The sequence below is a fragment of the Diospyros lotus genome, chromosome 6 (genome assembly GCF_014633365.1).
Source record: "Diospyros lotus cultivar Yz01 chromosome 6, ASM1463336v1, whole genome shotgun sequence".
NCBI lineage: Eukaryota > Viridiplantae > Streptophyta > Magnoliopsida > Ericales > Ebenaceae > Diospyros > Diospyros lotus.
This window is the reverse complement of record NC_068343.1, coordinates 31,811,329-31,830,422: the sequence shown is the minus strand read 5'-3', so window position 1 is coordinate 31,830,422 and position 19,094 is coordinate 31,811,329. Positions and strand designations below refer to the sequence as shown.

Here is a 19,094-nt window from a genome sequence, read left to right as displayed (position 1 = left end):
TTTGTTTCTATCCTCATCACAATTTAATGAATCCAAAATTGAAGTTTTATTTTTGCTCTTACTTTTTAAAACACCCTTGATGTAATAGCCTTGTTAAAGTAGAAAATAATTGTTATGAAAAACAAAAATAAAAATATATATGGATTTTTATATTCTATAATATATATATTAAATTTCAAAATTAATTTTGGCATTAAGAATTAACTAAATATATTATATTCAATAATTTAAATAAAATTAAATACAAATAAAATAAAAAGTTAGAATAAAATTATCTCAAAAGGATTTGATTTGCAACTAGGTTGTACATAAACTGATATGATACGAAATTGAAATTAAAAAAAAAAAAATTTCAAAAAGAGTAAGAAACGAAAGTGTGTGTAACGCCCCACTTTTCCAAATACACAACAACATAGAATATATACAGATATCACCTATGGGCGTTATGGAAACCCTTACGAACGGAAGCGTTGGATCGAACCTGAAAACTTAACCAAAGCTAAATAAAAGGGGTTTCCACTAGATTTCCTTTACAGGCATAAGAAATGCATACAATCTTCAATACTTTATAAAACACAACACATCATAACAGGTACAATTGTAGGACACCCTTTACAACCTTGAGTATCCTAGATGTTATTTACAATACATCATTGTGGTACAATTACATGGGTACGTAATAACTCAAAAAAAAAAAAATCCAAAGTTAGCCAAGCATCGTTTCCTTGCTCATGCTCAAACTAGAACCTAAAACACTTGGCACTTCCAACATACCTGGAACGTTGAACGTTCCAAGGGCATCAACCCAAGTTAGACATTACATCTAGGTGAGTGAATCAAACAATAAAGTACATGCGTGAAAATGCAATAATGCCATTATGAAATCCACCCTTGTGGTAGCAATGCTAAAGTGTTGCAATCACCCACGCGGTCATCATAGTCACTCCTTGGCTCACTGCAAGACCACGAGTTCTTCCATGATAGCCAAACAACTAGCCACAATCACCAACACAAACATGATATATGACAAAGCAGAAGGAATATACATAGCCAAGGAAAAATATGACATGTAAGCCACAAAGGCATGATATGCAAGCTAACATCAACACATAAGTGAAGCAACAAATGCTCAAAATGCCACAAAACATGCAGGAATCACTCACCTTGATCGATTACCTTAGGAAGCACGATTTACAACGAGCGAAATGAGTTTTCTCGTAGTTTTTCTTACTGCTTGGCACGAACTTCGAGAAAGACCCAAGAATTTTGTCAAGGTTTATTCTCCCTCGACTTTCTCCATTCTTTTCGACAGCTTTTCCTCTCTCAAACTCCCTTCCTTTTCCTCCTTACTTGGTGCCCAAAATGAATAACCCCAAAGCCCTTATTTATAGGAAACTTCGGCGAACCAAATCGCGCCACGTGTCGCGTCATCATTCCATCCATGAGCATCCAATTAAAATATGCCATGTGTCCCTAGGGATTTGTGCCTTCACATGTTTAATTAGATTTTCAAGATTCCCCATCATTACATCCCACATGGTAAATTATATTTTCTACATTTCCCATCATTACAACTACATCCCACACGGTTAATTGCATTTTCCATATTTCTCATCATTACACTTCAAATCCTATCTCCAAGTGGCAAATGAATTCTTGCCACATGTCCTTAGAGATAATGTTTGGAGACTTTTGCACACTTGGAAGCTAAGTAAGCTTTTCCTTAGCCAATCATGCAATGCCACCTCAAAGGGTCATTATGAGCCATCATGTGACCTTATCTTATCTTTCAAGTGGCCAATGGTTGATGGCCATGTGTCATTGAAGATAAGGCTTCATCATTTCTCCCATGTGCATCCAACCCAAATGCACCACTCGTCTCTTAATTGAATTTAATAGAGTTTGGAATCCAAAGCTCCATTTGATTTGAATTTGAAATCTATGATACCTTAAAGAGATATTTTCAAGATTTCAAGAACTACACCTTGGCCCAAACTTTCGGATAATTTACCCTTAAACCCTTGCAACTTGGTCCCCGGGCCATTTTTAATTGCACATTTTGGTCCTTGAAAAATGGATGAATTACACTTAGCACCCCAAGATTTTAGGTAAATTACACTTTTACCCGAACTTCAGTATTTACGATTTTGTCACTGGTTCAGAAACTGACTTTTGCCTCAAGGCTTCTATAATCCCTTGAAATGACCTATTTTCTCAAGTATTAGAACTTAATAACCTCAAGTATTACATCATATTTGAGTTTGAAAATCTGGGATGTTATAGTGTGAGAAGTACATAATTGAAAAAATATAGATGTTTTTCTGTAAATATAATTTTTAATATAAAAAATTATAAAAAAATACTTATTCAATTTAAAAATTATAAAAAAAATACTTATTTCAATTTATGAAATAAACATAAATTTCATAATGTATTATAACAAATATAAACACAAGTTCTATCATTTATGAACCGTAACTTACTTGTAACGGCCCGCCTTCCAGAGCCTCCGCTAGTATAGAGGATCCGTGAGAGGGTAATTACTTGAGTGATATAGAACAATAATACAAACTAAAAACTCAAACACCACATTTATTAAAACCATAATCTCTTTATCATACAACATCTCATAAACATCTTTACATAACCATTCACCACTTGGGCCCACCTGGGCTTACATAACATATACTTGACTGAAAATATAAAAGCATTACTCTGACCCAGACACACGACACTCAGGATCTAGTTTCGGGAAAGCTCTGCACTTGCTATCATGACTCGACGATCTGGACCCAACTCCGCCGTACGCACCTAAGGTCTTAGGATACTTCTACTTGGAATGATGAAAAGCAAACGTGAGTCACAAGACTCAGCAAGCTCTAAAAAGAAAGGTTGTAGGATACAGACAGGACTTTTCCCTTAACACCCCATGCAATTCATGCCAATACAACATCATGTCATGCCATGCCCAATACTTACCTTATTTCTATATGCATAAACATATAATAAACTTCACATAAACGATTCTTGGGGCCTACATAAAACACACACTAGCGCCAAAGTCCAACATACAAACCTGTTAGTAGCTTAATACAGGCTACAAAGCCATTTCCCTTACACATCCCTTCCTGTCACTCACAACATAACCTGTTGCCATGGGTCTCACCCTAGGGTCTTACTGTTGCCGTGGATCTCACCCCCAAGGTCTTTCTGCCGCCGTAGGTCTTACTCCCAAGGTATTTTCGTGGCCTACTTCCACAGCTTATGTTTCGTGGTAGGTGCCACCTATCACCGATACTCATCACCTATAGCCACACATTCTCACCATGCAATGCAATAATTAGGAAATGCAATGATTTTTGCAGCATAAACGTGATGACAAGGTCCCCATAAACCAAACATCAGGCCATGCTACACCCACATAGGAATTCACACATGCGAAATGCTCTAAATGCACTGGCTCACCTGAAGTACCCAAGTTAGCTCTTAGACCAACCGGGTCATGCAAATGCTCACACATCCCATCACACACAAAGCATGTCCCACTAGTGAATGCAACCCAATCCCTATGCAACACACGCATCATGATATGCACAAACTAAGGCGGGAATTTGGCAGTACCATCTCTTCTGGCCTATCTAAGACTTATCATAACAGTCGATGACTGACGCCCATACATCCAGCCATCCACTGCCACGACCCATGGTCGTCAGTGGCTTTGTACCCCATACCCTTAAACACTCATAAATGACTTTAAACTTAGTCACTTACGCTTATCATTTCACACACTTTATCTATGATAACATAGACTCCATTATGTCATTCACGTTCTCATGTCTTCTCATACATAGGAAACTATTTCCATATTCATAATAAATTATTAACATAATCCCATAATCTTGACCACATCCATTTTCTAAGAACCTAGCCCTAACGGGTTCGACATCATTCCCAAGGAAAATGGAGCGATATGAAGCTCTATGATGGTCGAAATGAAAGACACGAAGATATCATTGCTTAGCTCATTCCATTAACAGTAAGTCCATTAATAAAATATAAGTCATAGGGTGGTTACCACGCAGATTATTATTATTAATGGGTGGAATCGAGTCACGGTGAGGGAGGGAATAAAATACGAGAAACTACAGAGACTTTCACAGGAAATAAAAAAAAATCGAGGAGAGGGATAGGAGCTTGCCTGTAAACGGTTGATTCTTGACTTTTCTACGCTCCCGATGCGAAGTAAAACGTTTTATATAAAATAACAAGTTAACGGCTCAAATTAATTAATTTAACTACATAATCAACATAATCTAGCCGTATAAATTCTATAACTTCATCATATAACATTTATGCTAATTTTACTCACTTATTGAAATATTTTTGGACACTAAATAATGCCAAGATTCCCTATTTTTCCTTATAATTTCTCCATTTTCTTCCTCTGTACGTGACTTCCTTCTTTCCCCCGCTTCTGCTGCTTGGATTGGATTTAAAATGGATGAAGAAAGTGTGGCGCGCAAGCGAGATGGGCGGCCAAAAGGCCACCACGTGGCGCTTCTGCAGGCGCTCATGGCTGCTATCGCCCCAGCCTGAAACGACGTTGTTTCGAGTTGGCTTTGCTGATAAAATCAACAATTTCTTCTCTCTCCCGTACGCGCATCCCCCCTGGCTCGAACCCTCTATAGGCCAGCCTCATTCCTCGCACGCGTGCCACCTAAGCTACTGCCTCATTTAGTATATATGCGCGCATTATTAAATTTAAAGGGATCCTCAATCCACTTTTCAAATTCGCACCACAGCCCCCAAACTTTCGAAATTCGCACTCACACCCCTGAACCCCAATTTTCGTTTATTTCACTTGCACCCCAAATCTCTGAAAATTCACTAAATTAATTTATTTTACTATTTTCATAAATACTCCAAAATAATTTAATTAATTACCTTAATTTTTCATTTCCTCAAAATATCATAAATAAATATTTTCTCCAAAATCTGTAAATACTTCAAAATATCTTCAAATACTAAAATTAATAATTATTACTTATCTCCAAACTTTTGGGATATTACATTACTAATTAAAAATAAATGATAAATTTTAAAAAAAATCAAACATAACTTGGTTAGAGACAATATTTTTTGGGTCTCTAATCTCTTTATGGACAAAAATATTTTTAATATTTTTTTAAAATTATAAAACGGTTCTAAAATAATTTTAAAATTAAAAAAATAATGCTTAAATATTTTTTGGTGTTTCTCTATATTTTGATACAAAAAATACTTCAAAAACACAAAAACGACATCTTTGTAGCATCATAGATTTGCAATCCCCAGCATTAACAGTGTGAGGGCAATGTTGACAGAGATGATGATTGATGACAAGGGAGAAGGGGGTATTTTTGTCTATAAACAAATTTTATCCTTAAATTATGAAATTTATTTTTAAATTTTGATGAAATTTGATTTAGTCTAATTAAATTCCAAAAAATTCAAAATTGGAATTAGGAATGAATTCCACATTCATTCAAAAGAGCGGTAAAAATCTCGTTCTTTAATATAGCAAGACTTTCTCCAAATCTCTGTCATTAATAAAAATTTCAAGTTAAACCAATCGTACAGTGACACGTCACCAGACTCCACGTCAGAGGTTCACGCACCAAGCGAACATTTCTCATGCCTGTCTCTCTCTCACATGAAAACTGTAACGGACCGAGCCGTGATATATACATTTGCAGATAGATACACAGACAAGAGGAGCGGGAGAACCACATAGGGAGACTGAGAGAGCTTGAGTTCAACAATGGCGTCTAGGGTTTGGATAGGGCTTTTGGCGTTTGTATCGTCGATGATGTTTTTGGCATCTGCAGAGGAAGGCGAGCACGTGTTGACGCTTGATCACTCCAACTTCTCCGACACCGTGGGCAAGCACAGCTTCATCGTAGTCGAATTCTACGCCCCCTGGTATAATTTCTTTTTCTTTCCTTAATTCCTCAATTATAACCATCAGTTGCCGCAATGTGCTTTTGGAGATCCTCTATTTCATCTCGCATCGTGTATGAATATGGTTATTTGTGTCTCTGTTGATGAATCATGATAATCTTTATGTTTATGTGAGTTACATGTACCGTTCGCCTGTTTCTTGAATCAGATCCTTGATTTCATTACTCCACGTTTTTATTTATATATCTATATCAATTTGTAGTCTCCTGCAAAATTTACAATTTGTTTATTATCCCTTCTGTGAGAATCGGCAGCGATCATAGGTTTACAACTTTTAACCTTTTTGTTGTTGTTTATTTATTTATTTATTTATTTTGGGTGGGGGGGTGTGGGGGGGGGGGGGGGGGGGGGGGTTGCTTTGCTTTATTTACTTATTTATTTATTTTGGCTAGGTTCTTTGTTCTCATCCATAGAAAGCAGGCAAAAATCTACAGTCCTGGGTTCTAAATCAGATCCTCAATTTAAAAGCTTCTAGTTTTATTTCGTTTTTCTTCTAATGTACTATTACATTACATTACTTAAGTATTAGCTTATGTTTCCGAATCATGATATGGGTTTATTTGAATCCGGAATTAGATATGTGCGCGCGCGCGTTTATGTGAGTTACATGTATGGTGCGCTTATTGTCTGAATCAGACCCTTGATTTAACTACTCTACATATTTATTTATACATCTACATCAATATGTAATTTTTTTGTAAAATTTACAATTTTTTTCTTATCCCTTTTGTAAGAATCCGCAGCGAGCATACGTTGAAGACATTGCAGGGTTTTTTGGGGGGTTTGCTTTCTTTTGCTTTCGCTTTCTTTTTGTTTTTCCTCATCGTCCAAAGAAAGGGGGAGGTTGTTGGGGGCGGGGGGGCCGGGGGAGACTTGCTGTTCTGGGCTGTAAATCAGATCTGCAATTTAAAACTCTAGCCTAACATTTTCTCTAATGTACTATTGCATCGCATTACATTAATTATTATTATTTTTGTTGCTAAGTGCATTACATACTTAAGTATTAAGGATTTATTTTTTTCTTTCTAGTTCAAATGTACATTTTTAAATACTTTAAGTACCTATATTTCATCGAATAAGTCAAGTTGATGCTGGATTTGATTAAGACCAAAATATCAACAACAATCACAATTCTTAATCCTACTAAGTGGGTTTGGTTACATAAATTCTAGAACTCCACTCATCTCTATCCATAGTTATATCCTTTGTACCATTATATCCTATGTTATATATGTTTAAGGTCTCCTACCAAATTTTCTTTGATCTTCCACACCCTCTTATGCTATAAAATTTCTTCATTTCTTTCACCTGTCTTGCAGGTGAGTAGTCTATTGGTATTCTTCTCTCACATGCTCAAACCATCTTGATTATGACTTTCACATCTTATTTTTAATCGACACCACTCCAATCTTATTGTGTAAAAGGGTCAAAATATGCTTATTAATACTAAATTGATGAATATTATGCTGAAGTGGCCTGATTGTGTTTCCAAAAAGCATGAACTACAGTGGAAATTGAAGACATGGGGCGATTAATTTCAATTTTAGATTCTATGCATTGAGGTTTTATTTGGAATTTGCCAGTTACTTTATTGTAGCATAGTTCCACTCAGAGCCAGCCCTACTATAAGGCCAGATAGGTGGTTGCCTAAGGCCCCCAATTGTGAAAGCCCCACTTTCCAAATTTTATAATTTTTTTATTTTTTAATAATTAATACTTTATTAAAAATTTAAATTCAAAATTTTATTTTTTATATATTTTTTCTGTGTTCGGTAACTTTGATTTTTTTTTTTTTTACTTTTAACTTTTATTTTTGGGTGTATAACATATGTTATTTTTTAGGTTTTTGTATTCTTGTGTGGGTATTTTTTTGGGTTTAATTTGTTGATTGTTGTGTCATGATTATTGATTAACAGCTAAGCTAGCTGTTTTTATTTTTTATTTTTGTTACTTTTCAACCAACATGTATCTCCAACCATTTTTATTTAACATAGATGATTTGAGATGGAGTCTAATATAAATTTATAATACATTTTTCATGAGTCTAATGTAAATTTTAAAAAAAATCATTAGGCTATTTTTAATATTTAATTAAATTACTCATCTAATTTATAACTAATAATTGTAATGATTGAATTAATGTAGATATACCAATAATATTTTTTACCCATAGTATGAATTTGATGTTGAATACAAATTTAGTAAAATTAAACAATGTTTTCAATTTTTATTTTAAAAAAATTAATAAATAAAAAAAATGACATCAATTATGTAATTGATTGAAATAAACATTTAATAAATTTTATAGTGGATTGAACTTCAACTTTTTTTTTTTAATTTAATGAAATAATGAAATTTTCTTGAAAAAATATGTATTATTTATTTTTTTATAAAAAAATTAATGCTTTTGAAAAAGCCTCAAATTTTTTTTTCCGCCTAGAGCCCCCAAATTGGTTGGGCCGGCTCTGGTTCCACTACGTATTTATTCTCTTGCAGAGCTAAACTGGATTTGTGCAGTTTGCTTCATGTAGCCAACACTTTAATTTTATGAAAACAAATTAATATGATGACATCTCTAGTTACCCCATACTTGAATTACCCCTACTCATACCTGAGTCCACGTGAAATAGTTCTATTCAGATTAAAGATAATGGATTTTTATGTATGAAAGGTGTGCCCAGGTAAAGTAGTTCTATGCTATGTTACTCAGATTTTGTATTTTCAGGCATTGTATTGGTGTTGACATGACATGACACTAGTACTGGTATGGGATATGTGCTGGACTCTACATTCTCAGGTCTATGTGTTAAAATTCTAGTTTTTTATGTATTTAATTTACTTTTAATTTAAAAAAAAGAATTAGCAATTTATTTTAAGTTATTTGTTCTGTCAATCGATTACTAGACTTTTAAATATATGTTTGTATGAGGTCATCCAAATTTCCTATTTACCAGTTACCATTTTATCTTATATGTACAAGTAACATACTCTTAATTTTTAGTTATAGAACTAAAAGATCACAGATCTGTAAGTTTAAGAGTAGGGTAATAAGATTTATTATTCTCTATGTCATATGCTAGTACTCGTTTCTTATGCTCGAATGCATATTCTTGTATCCTAAAATTCATGAAATTGACAAGTCTGACCTTTAGGTACACACCTGTATCCAACACCCATACCCAAGTCCATGTAACATAAGTTCTATGAAGGTTGCCTTAAAGGTAGGGGAATTTTCTGGGAAAAAGTTGTATGATATATATCCTTTTATAGCAAAGAAAGAAAGTATAACATACAATAGAAATGTCTTATTTGAATTGAATAAACAAGCTGGCTGTCAGATTCTCAAATCTGACAGTGTAATATCAAGGGCTTGAGAACGATAGTGAAGAGATAATTGGGAGAGAGAGAAAGAGAGAGATCAGAATTTGAGAGAGAATTAGAGAAGAGATGGAGGGAAACTGATTTCCAAATTCATTCAACATATTCCTTTAGGCACTCTTGGTCAGTTATATATACTGATCATGTTAGTTTTGGTGCCAAAAGTAGTTGGGCCGCGCCCATGTGCACCTACACGTGGTTACAACCCATGCTTGGGTGCGCTTCACGTACTTCCGCATGCTGGGAAATTTCCCCAGCTATGCTTAGCGGTCATGTACATTCTAGTAGCCCAATTACAACCTTATTTATACTAATCAGCTAGCTACCATAACACTGGCGTCCAAGCATTTTTTCTTTTTTTTTTTTTGTAAATAATTTCACTTCTCAAAGGATGGTAAAAGATGTCTGACAGTTGTATTAGTCAGTTAAAGATTTGGGAATAATTTTTGACAGGACTAGATGCTTTCACATGTATATTAGGTGCCGTGACAGGCTTCTTACTGCCTTTGAATCAACTCCTTGCTTTGCTTTGATGACTTTATCTTTGGTAAATGTAGTTCAGGAATTGGTAGGAATGTGATTATTGATAATTTACCATGGTTAAGTTGGTCTTGGTAAAATCAAGTGTATATTTAGGGGTTCTAGCTTCTTCAACTTTATGTAGTTGAATGATGCCATCTATCTTTAATTGGATCTTATTTTTCTGTTTCACCAAACAAAATCTCCCAGGTTCATTAGATTTTGAAACAGGCTATCAAACCATTTTCTTGTAAAAGTTCATCTAGAAACATAAAATGGACTCTTGAATTCATGATAGTGTTTCAAGAAGATTCTCAGTATTGCCTATGTTATTGTGGCATGTTATTTAATGGTTTTGTTCATTGTGATTATTCTGATGCAGGTCATCTACCTATTCAACTAAATTTTAATGCTGGCAAAGTATGCTCAATCAAAATTAGAAAAAAATGTGAGATTATGGAATTTTCTCACTGGTGCAAGGCTCCCACAAACAATTCTGTTTGCAGCATCACATTTTCAAAATTCTTTGTTATCATCATTACCTGATTGGTTGTCTTTAAGTAAATGTATCAACCCATGTGCATAGCGGCAGAAATTTATTTACCAAGCTTGCTTGTTCTCTTATAGGCATATCGTAACCATTAAAGGTATTGTCCTTTCTTTTCTTTATAACATTAACACTTCTTTTGGCCTAGGTGTGGACACTGTAAGAAACTTGCCCCTGAGGTAATAATTATGTTCCCATACACAACTGTATCATTTGTTGAGACATGGTCTAGCTTGATTAACTGAGAACATGTTTCAAATGCTATTATTTTGTTGTGTAGTATGAAAAGGCTGCATCAGTTTTGAGCAGTCATGACCCTCCACTGACACTTGCTAAAGTTGATGCAAATGATGAAGCAAACAAAGAACTTGCCAGAAAATTTGAGATTCAGGGCTTCCCTACCATTAAGATCTTGAGAAATGGAGGAACCAACATTCAGGAATATAATGGTCCTCGTAAAGCTGATGGCATAGTATCTTACTTGAAGAAACAAATAGGTCCTGCTTCTTCTGAAATAAAAACTGCGGAAGATGTTAGCAGTCTTTTTGATGAAGCAAAAATTTTTATTGTAAGTAGTTTGCGATACAGATTTTTATTTTCTTTTTTGGATCTTCGAATCAGTTCGTAGTAGGTGCTACTAACCTTTCCACATGCATTTTAGATTGGAGTGTTTCCAGAGTTCTCTGGGGAAGAATTCAGGAACTTCACTGTTCTGGCAGAGAAGTTGCGCTCTGACTATGATTTTGGTCACACTTTGGATGCCAAACTCCTTCCACATGGTGGATCATCAGTTAATGGGCCAACTATTAGGTTATTAAAGCCATTTGATGAACTCTTCACTGATTTCCAGGTAACTTCATTATTTATCTTGCCTATTACTTTTAGCTTTTCCATCAACTATTATAATAGCATAGAGCCAATGTCCTTGCAGGATTTTCAGGTGGATGCTATGGAGAAGTTTGTTGTAGAAGCTAGTGTGCCTATCGTGACTGTCTATGACAAAGATCCATACAACCATCCATTTGCCATGAAGTTCTTCTACAGCTCTAATGTTAAGGTGATCTTCATGTTCTCATAACTGTTTGGCTTCTTATCCTTCAATACATTGCTTTATGTTCTTTGTTCCTCTAAACAAAAAATAAAAGAAAAGAAAAAGAAGACGAAGAAGGAGGAGAGATAAAAATGCATGGAAGGGACATTTGATTTGGATGGAGAACAAACAGTTATCAGCTTTGGTGAAAATGAAAAAGGAAAAAAAATAAAAATCTGAGTTGTGAGAATCAGATGCTTGTTTTTGGAATACATTGAAGATTTTATGAAATATACAAGTTAGATTTGTGGACTTGCACTTGATTCGTTTGTGTCTACTCATAAAAGATAGAATGAAAGCAACTAGAGTTCACTTGTAGTAACTTTAATTTGTACCTTACAATGTTATTGCTACTTAAGGCATCATATGCTTAACAGGGAGCATAAGCTTGACTCATTGGTCCCTTGAATCACTTCCAACCTTGAGGCTTTGGTATGGACTATGCAGTTACAAACAAGGATTGCAGTCTGGGTGCATCCTTTTCTTTTGTTCTAAAAAAATATGTATTTTTTTACAGATTTGTTTAGTCTTCTTCTATTGAACAATACAAAATGAATATTTGGGTGCATTGCATTGCAAGTATCTATTGTTTACACATTCTTTTTCTTTTTCTTCTATTACTTTTCTACTTTCCAAACAATCTTACTGATGATATCATCGGTTTTCTCTGGCATCATCCTTGGGAAATATTTGAAATTGGTAGGTAATGCTGTTTGTCAACTTCAGTGATGATCATCTTGATACTTTCAAATCACACTACAAGGATGTTGCTACAGCCTATAAAGGAAAGGGTGTAAAGTTTCTACTAGGTGAACTTGAGGCTAGTCAAGGTGTCCTTCAGGTTTATTTCTACCTGGTCATCTGTAATTGGATGTCATTGTATTTTACCTATTATCACCACATGCTAATTCTGATTTTGTTTTGGAGGCAGTATTTTGGACTTGAGGGCGATCATGCACCTCTCATCTTTATACAGACCAACGATGGCCAGAAATATCTCAAACTAAACTTAGAGCCTGATCATATTACTCCTTGGATGAAGGAATATATGGTGATGCTTCTGCTTGCTTTTCTTATTTATAAATATCCATACAACTATCTGGTATAAAAAAATTGATAACGTACCTATTGCTGATGTCTTGGGTTAGATAGCAACTTTAACATGCTACATTTCTAAAGATCAATAAAAAAAAACTCCAGATTCTTTCTCTTTCTTTTACTTAAATGACTAAAACTTTGTCAATGTGGTTACAGGATGGTAAGTTGAAGCCATATGTAAAATCAGAGCCAATTCCTGAAGTTAATGATGAACCTGTAAAGGTGGTCGTTGCTGATTCCCTTGTTGATGTGGTCTTCAACTCTGGAAAAAATGGTGCGTATATGTGATTTCCATTCCATGATTCCTTCTTGTCTTTAACCTTAGGGCTGAAATTCATCTAAAAGTTTTAACTCTACTTTCATGTTTGATTTATGTTCTTCTACAACAAGTATTTTAGGGCCTTAATGGGAAGTATATTATTACCGAGAAAATGTGAGCTAGTTATTTTTTACTACTTCATCTTAAGATATAATTTTTTCAATGATAAGCCAGTACTAGTGAAGTTCATTAAAATCCTGTATTGTCTTTTTAAGGTTTCAGAATCAGAAGATCATTTGAAAGGTTACTAGTTACTATCCTTATATTATATCCACATCTGTGATAACCACATCAAACAAGTTGAGGTGAAACATCATCTCCAGTATTTATCTGTTCCTTTTAGATGATTGCCTGAGTTGCATGGGTTTCCACTTAGTTTGCACCGGAACAGAAACGAAAAACGAGTACGATACAAAATGGAAACAAGAAAACAACATTTTTCAAATAAGCAGGAAATGAAATGTGAGAAATGCGTAAATAAAAAAATATAGGGGCCTTTTTGTAAATATAATTTTTAATATAGAAAATTATAAAAAATAATTATTCCATTTAAAAATAAACATAAATTCCATAATGCATCCAAACAAATTTTGAAAACAAAATATGGAAAAAATTAAAAATTTTGAATTAAAGATGGAAAAAATTATGTGGAAAAATTTTCTAGACAGAATTTTTTCTTTCTCTAACCTCTTTGTGGATGGAAACAAGTTTCCAAATGGGAAATGCATTTTCAATATTTTCCTAATATTATGAAACTGCCTAGAAACATTTTCAAAATTGTAAAAATGACTTAAAAATGTTTTTTTGGTGTTTCTTAGCATTTTAGTATAGGAAATGTTTCGGAAACATCGATACGACACCCCTGAAGTGTTTCCGTGCATCATGAGCTTCCACAACTTGTGCTCTCCTTCATGTGGGAAGTACGTTAAGCACAAAAGGAATTGGGTTTTGTTTCTGCCCTTTCCATGTTCTCTGCTGTTTTTCTTTTTGAGACTATAATCTCTCTTCTTCTGCAGTTCTGCTGGAGTTCTATGCACCCTGGTGCGGACACTGTAAGAAACTGGCTCCAATCCTGGATGAAGTTGCTGTCTCATTTGAAAGTGATCCAGATGTAATCATAGCTAAGCTTGTAAGTTTCCTTTGTTTCCAATCTAGTAATGCATTATCATCCGTAATCAGATTGTAACAGAGTTGTTACCTCCTGATTTGTTTTTAGGTGTCAATTATTATAAATGTCCTTGGGATAGTTCTAAATCAAAAGTGGTTATATGCAATCTATTAATTCGACTTAAAACGTGGTAAAAACTATAAGTTTCTCTTTTCTCTATTCTTCAAATTGATCTGTAGTGTCTTCTTCGTGATAATTGTGACCCTAAATTCAAATGTCTATGATTGGAACTTTTAATTTAACTGTGATTAAGACTTCAAATTTGACTATGATTAGGACGTCAAATTTGACTATGATTGGGATACATTTACAAATAAAGATTTATCTTTTTCGTGGCTCATCTTCTGATTAGAATATAGATTTGTTTAAATCATTTTTTGTGTATATCTATAGATGAGTGGTAGATTTATAAATAGGTGTCCAATATCTTGAAATTATTAGCAGCAATATCACTTTTTGTTATAGCGATACCATCATGGTGATATTTTATTCTTTCCTAATTTTTCTCAATTTGTGCATTTGATGATTGGATCATGATTTATTTTCAATCCTAAATCCTAAAGATTCTTAAATTTCTTGTAGTTCATGCATTTTTTATATTCACATTGATTGGACAATACAATGACAAGTCTTGTCATTATTTTGTAATCACTTGTCAGTTGTTATTTTTTATTTGGATCCTGATGAGTCTGCTTGCATGTAATTACTTTAATAGGATGCCACTGCAAATGATTACCCAACTCAAACCTTCAATGTTCAAGGTTATCCTACTATGTACTTTAAATCTGCTAGCGGGAAGCTTTTGCAATACGATGGTGATAGAACGAAGGAGGATATCATTGACTTTATTCAACAGAATCGGGATAACACTGCCCAACCAAGTTCGGTGGAGTCAGGTCTACTGAAAGATGAGCTATGACAGAAGGTGACTTTCTTCATTCCTTTCTTTTTGGCAAAATACATATTTGAACTTCTTTATTTATATACACTTTTTATTTAGACACTCAAATTTTTTATTATTTTAATTACACATCTAAATTATGTAATTTTAAGTCAATTATACCCTTGAACTTTTTATTATTTCAATTACACACTTGAAATTTAATTCATTATCCTTAACAAATTTGTCGATATGTGTAATTGACTCGAAATTGCATAATTCAAGAGTATAATTGAAATAACAAAAAGTTTACATATCTAAATGAAAAAAATGAACAAATACAAGGATTAAAATATGTATTTAGCCTTTCTTTTTAAGTTTTCTATATTGCTGTTGTTTTGGGTACTAAAAAGGGTCTTGCCAAAGTCAAAGCAGAAAATGGTGGCTTTTGATCGAGCAATTTTAAGCTACAAATTATGAATTAGTGTGATCTTATAGTCAAATAAAATCTTATGTCTGGGATTCAATTAGAGAGCAGAGAATGTGATAATGATAATGGTGTGTGTGTGTAGTGGTGAAATCAGGACCCTGGGTTAGGAGGTAAAAGTCTAAGTCTGTATATCAAGTCTTTGTTTTTTTTAGAACACGCTAAAATGGTCATAAACCCATAATTCAATTAAGTAGTTGATAAATAGATAAATTTAGAGAAAATGACAAATATTATGCATAAAGAAAATGCAATACTAGAGCCAAATCTCTTAGAAAGTTGCTTTATTCATATTCAATTCCAAATGCATGTATCCAAATTCATTCACATGTGTGAGTATGGATGACTTTCTCAAGTTTTTCTGAGATCTGAGTAAAAATGGGTTTATTTCTTTGTCTTTCTAAATTATTAAAAAACTTAGGGCCTGTTCTCTTTGTCGTTTTTAGCTAGTTTTGAGTTTTCAGTTTTTCAAAACACTGAAAAAACGTTTCCTTTGTTATTTTCAAAAACCTATTTTCGAAAACAACTAAAAATTTTGTAAAGAAAACTCAAAACAACAAAATTTAGGCATTTTCAGTGAAAATACACTAAAAATTGAAAAACACGAAAAATAGTCTCTCCTTCTCCCCCACCCTCACCCTACCCCCCAAAATCTCGAACAGATATCTCAATTCTCTCTCTCCTCTTTGCTCTCTCTTTCTCTCTCTCTCTCAAGCATCGACCATCGACTGCCTCGCCATCTCCATCGCTACCATGAGCCACCGTCGAAAGCTGCCGTCGACTGCTTCTGCACAAACCCATATCTCTCTCCTCTTTTCTTTCCTTTCGCATCTCCTCTGTTCACGCCATGGTAGAAATTAGATCCAATCGGTGTCACCGGCGAACATGGGCCTTGCTACCTTTTCCATCGTGGGTCATCGTCTTAATCGTCATCGTTGTTCTTTGTTGTCGTTCGCTAATCGATGGTTTTAAGCCACTATCATAGCCGACTGGTTGAGTTTCTCCTTCTCGGCCATGGCGTTGGTCTCCTCCCCCCTTTCCTTTTGAACAACAGCCTTGGTGGCCGCTGTTTAGGAAGAAAGTCGGCTGCTAGAGTCACCGCGATAATGGTTGAGGAAGGAGATGGGGCGATCGACGATAATGAAAAGGAGAAATAGAGGCGGCTGGCGGTGAAGGGAAGAGATGGCGACGGCGGCGCTGGGATGAGCAGAAAGCCCTAAGAGATGGAAGAAAATGGTCTACTACGACTCCCCTCCTTTGCGATTTGTTTTTATTTTGTGTTATTTAATTTTTTTATTTTATTTTATTTAAATATTAAACTAAATGTGATATGATTTTTTTATATTAATTTTTTTAATGATATTTTTAAGATTTTGATTTTTTATTTTATTTTATTTGAATTTTATTTTATAATTTAAAGTATTTGAATCAAATTTACAATTTACTAATAAATATTTATAATTTAATTTGAATCAAATTCATTAAATAAAATATCATAATAACAAAAAGAAAACCGTTTTTAAAATTTTAAAACAAACGCGTTTTCTAGTTTTCTATTTTAAGAAATAATTTTTTAAAATGACAAAAAAAACATGTTTTCAAAAATATCAAAACAGATACTCAAAACACAAAAATCAAAATAAATTCAAAATTCAAAACTTAAAATTAAAACACAAAGATAACGCTATCTTATTTTTTCTACTTTTCTATCCAAATAATATCTATCTTCTCTCTCCTCCCTTCATTTCTTCTTTTGTTTTCCTAATTCTCTCTCCCATCTTAATTGGCATTACTTAATTGTCCTCAATTTTTTATTTTATTTTAAAGGGAACAAGTGTTAGAGGGCATAATAATTCATGTAATTTAGGACAATTTTAGAAGTTAGGAGGAATAATTGCACACCCTCACTAACATGTAGTTTCGATACTGTGTGTGTATGAATACATTGACATTGACATTGAGTCTGGGTGGTCTTCTTGTTTTGGTTTTGGTTTTGGTTTTGCAGAGACTGCGGCTTGCTTCCCTTGATGTGGCTGTGGAGAACTAACTAGAATTTGCGGATATCAGTTAAAAGCAATAATGTGAAGAATGAGGCCCTTTTGCATGTCTTCAACAACAATAAGTTTAAAGAAATAATTAAAAAAAAAACTTTGCAGAGGTTAATGTGGGTGTCTGGTTTCAGTTATTGGGTTTACAATATTAATTAACAGCTGCAAAGTAGTGGTCTGTTCTTGCATATATATTATATAGCCTGCCCGAGTGTTGCATGTATGGATGGATCAAAATTGGATGCCGTGTGAGATTCACAGAAAAAAAATCTAGAAGTTTAATGGTGGTAATATTAATAGTAGAGCCCCTCAACTTTCATATTTTTTTTTATTATAACATTTTCAACTTATTTGGTTTCAATTGTGCTATTAAACTAGTTAATATGGCATAAATTCACTTCTCAACTTTTACCTTTTTTTATTGTGACATTGTCGTATGAACACTTGGTTTGCATGGCTCACAACGCGTGATGTGCACTTGCTTGGTAGAGAGTGATGGGTTATTAGCATTGATAATATTGATTTTATTCATATTAAAAATCTCAAAATCAAAAGAAGAGGTAAATTCAATTCCTCTTTTTCCTTTTCCTTCTTTTTAAACGAAGTGTAACACCACAATTCACCCCACCAAAACTAGAAGAATTGAGCAAATTCCCAACCCAATTTCCAATCTAATCACCACACCTTCATTGTTATCGTCACTACATCTTATTTATCTATTGTCTATTAACATCGACAATATATTGTATAGTTGATCCAAATCTTGAGGCAACATACTTCAAGTTATTAGAAGTGTGTGAATATCAATCGCAACTCTAAAACTAGTCAAGTGTTCATATGACGAAAATTAATTGATTCAAGGGTGCAATTGGAACCAAATAAAGTTGAGGGTGCTACAATAAAAAAGGTGAAATTTAAGGGTTGAATTTATACCATATTAACTGGTTTAGAGGTGTAATTGGAACCAAGTTAAAGGTGTCACAATAAAAAAAAGCTAAAAGTTGAGAGTAGAAAAAAAAACCAACCGTTTCTATTCTCGGGATGAATTTATGCATTTAGCCTTAATAGTAGTGTGATGAATGAAACGTCGACAATACAAGCATGCATGGCAAGTAATTAAGGTGTTGGTTTCCAACTGTCTCTCTCTCAATCTCTTTCTCTCAGAGTAGTGTTGTTGAAACAAAATTCCACAAGGCATTTGAAACATCATGAATTCGTGATTATATGAGTGACAAGTAATTAGTAGTTAGATAGTGGTGGATAAGAAATTTATAAATAGTATGTAATTTGTAGATGGAGGAGAAGATTATTGATTGAGGATATATATATACATTTACATTGGAGTAATTTTCCAATATATAATCTTACCACTAGGCCATGCACAAGGCATAGGCTAGGGCCCCAAAATCATTGATTATTTAAAATTTATCTTATTTTTTTAGATACAAAATCACTAACTTTATCATAATGATTTTTGTTTAAATTCACACTCTGTTTATTTTATTGTTCCCTTTGAACGAGGAAACCCCCTAACTCTCCAAGTCCACAAATAATATTTTA

At 33.8% G+C, this 19,094-nt stretch overlaps 1 protein-coding gene across 1 annotated transcript; it reads left to right on the top strand.

Moving 5' to 3' along the window:
- The first annotated feature begins 5,727 nt into the window (after positions 1-5,727).
- Positions 5,728-17,833, top strand: LOC127803255 (protein disulfide-isomerase-like). Its single transcript, XM_052339355.1, has 11 exons — positions 5,728-5,961; positions 10,593-10,623; positions 10,725-11,012; positions 11,106-11,294; positions 11,376-11,501; positions 12,238-12,375; positions 12,466-12,585; positions 12,789-12,906; positions 13,968-14,080; positions 14,835-15,044; positions 17,492-17,833. The coding sequence occupies exons 1-10, from the start codon at positions 5,801-5,803 to the stop codon at positions 15,036-15,038; spliced, it is 1,488 nt and encodes a 495-aa protein (XP_052195315.1). The 5' UTR covers positions 5,728-5,800; the 3' UTR covers positions 15,039-15,044; positions 17,492-17,833.
- Positions 17,834-19,094: the final 1,261 nt, after the last annotated feature.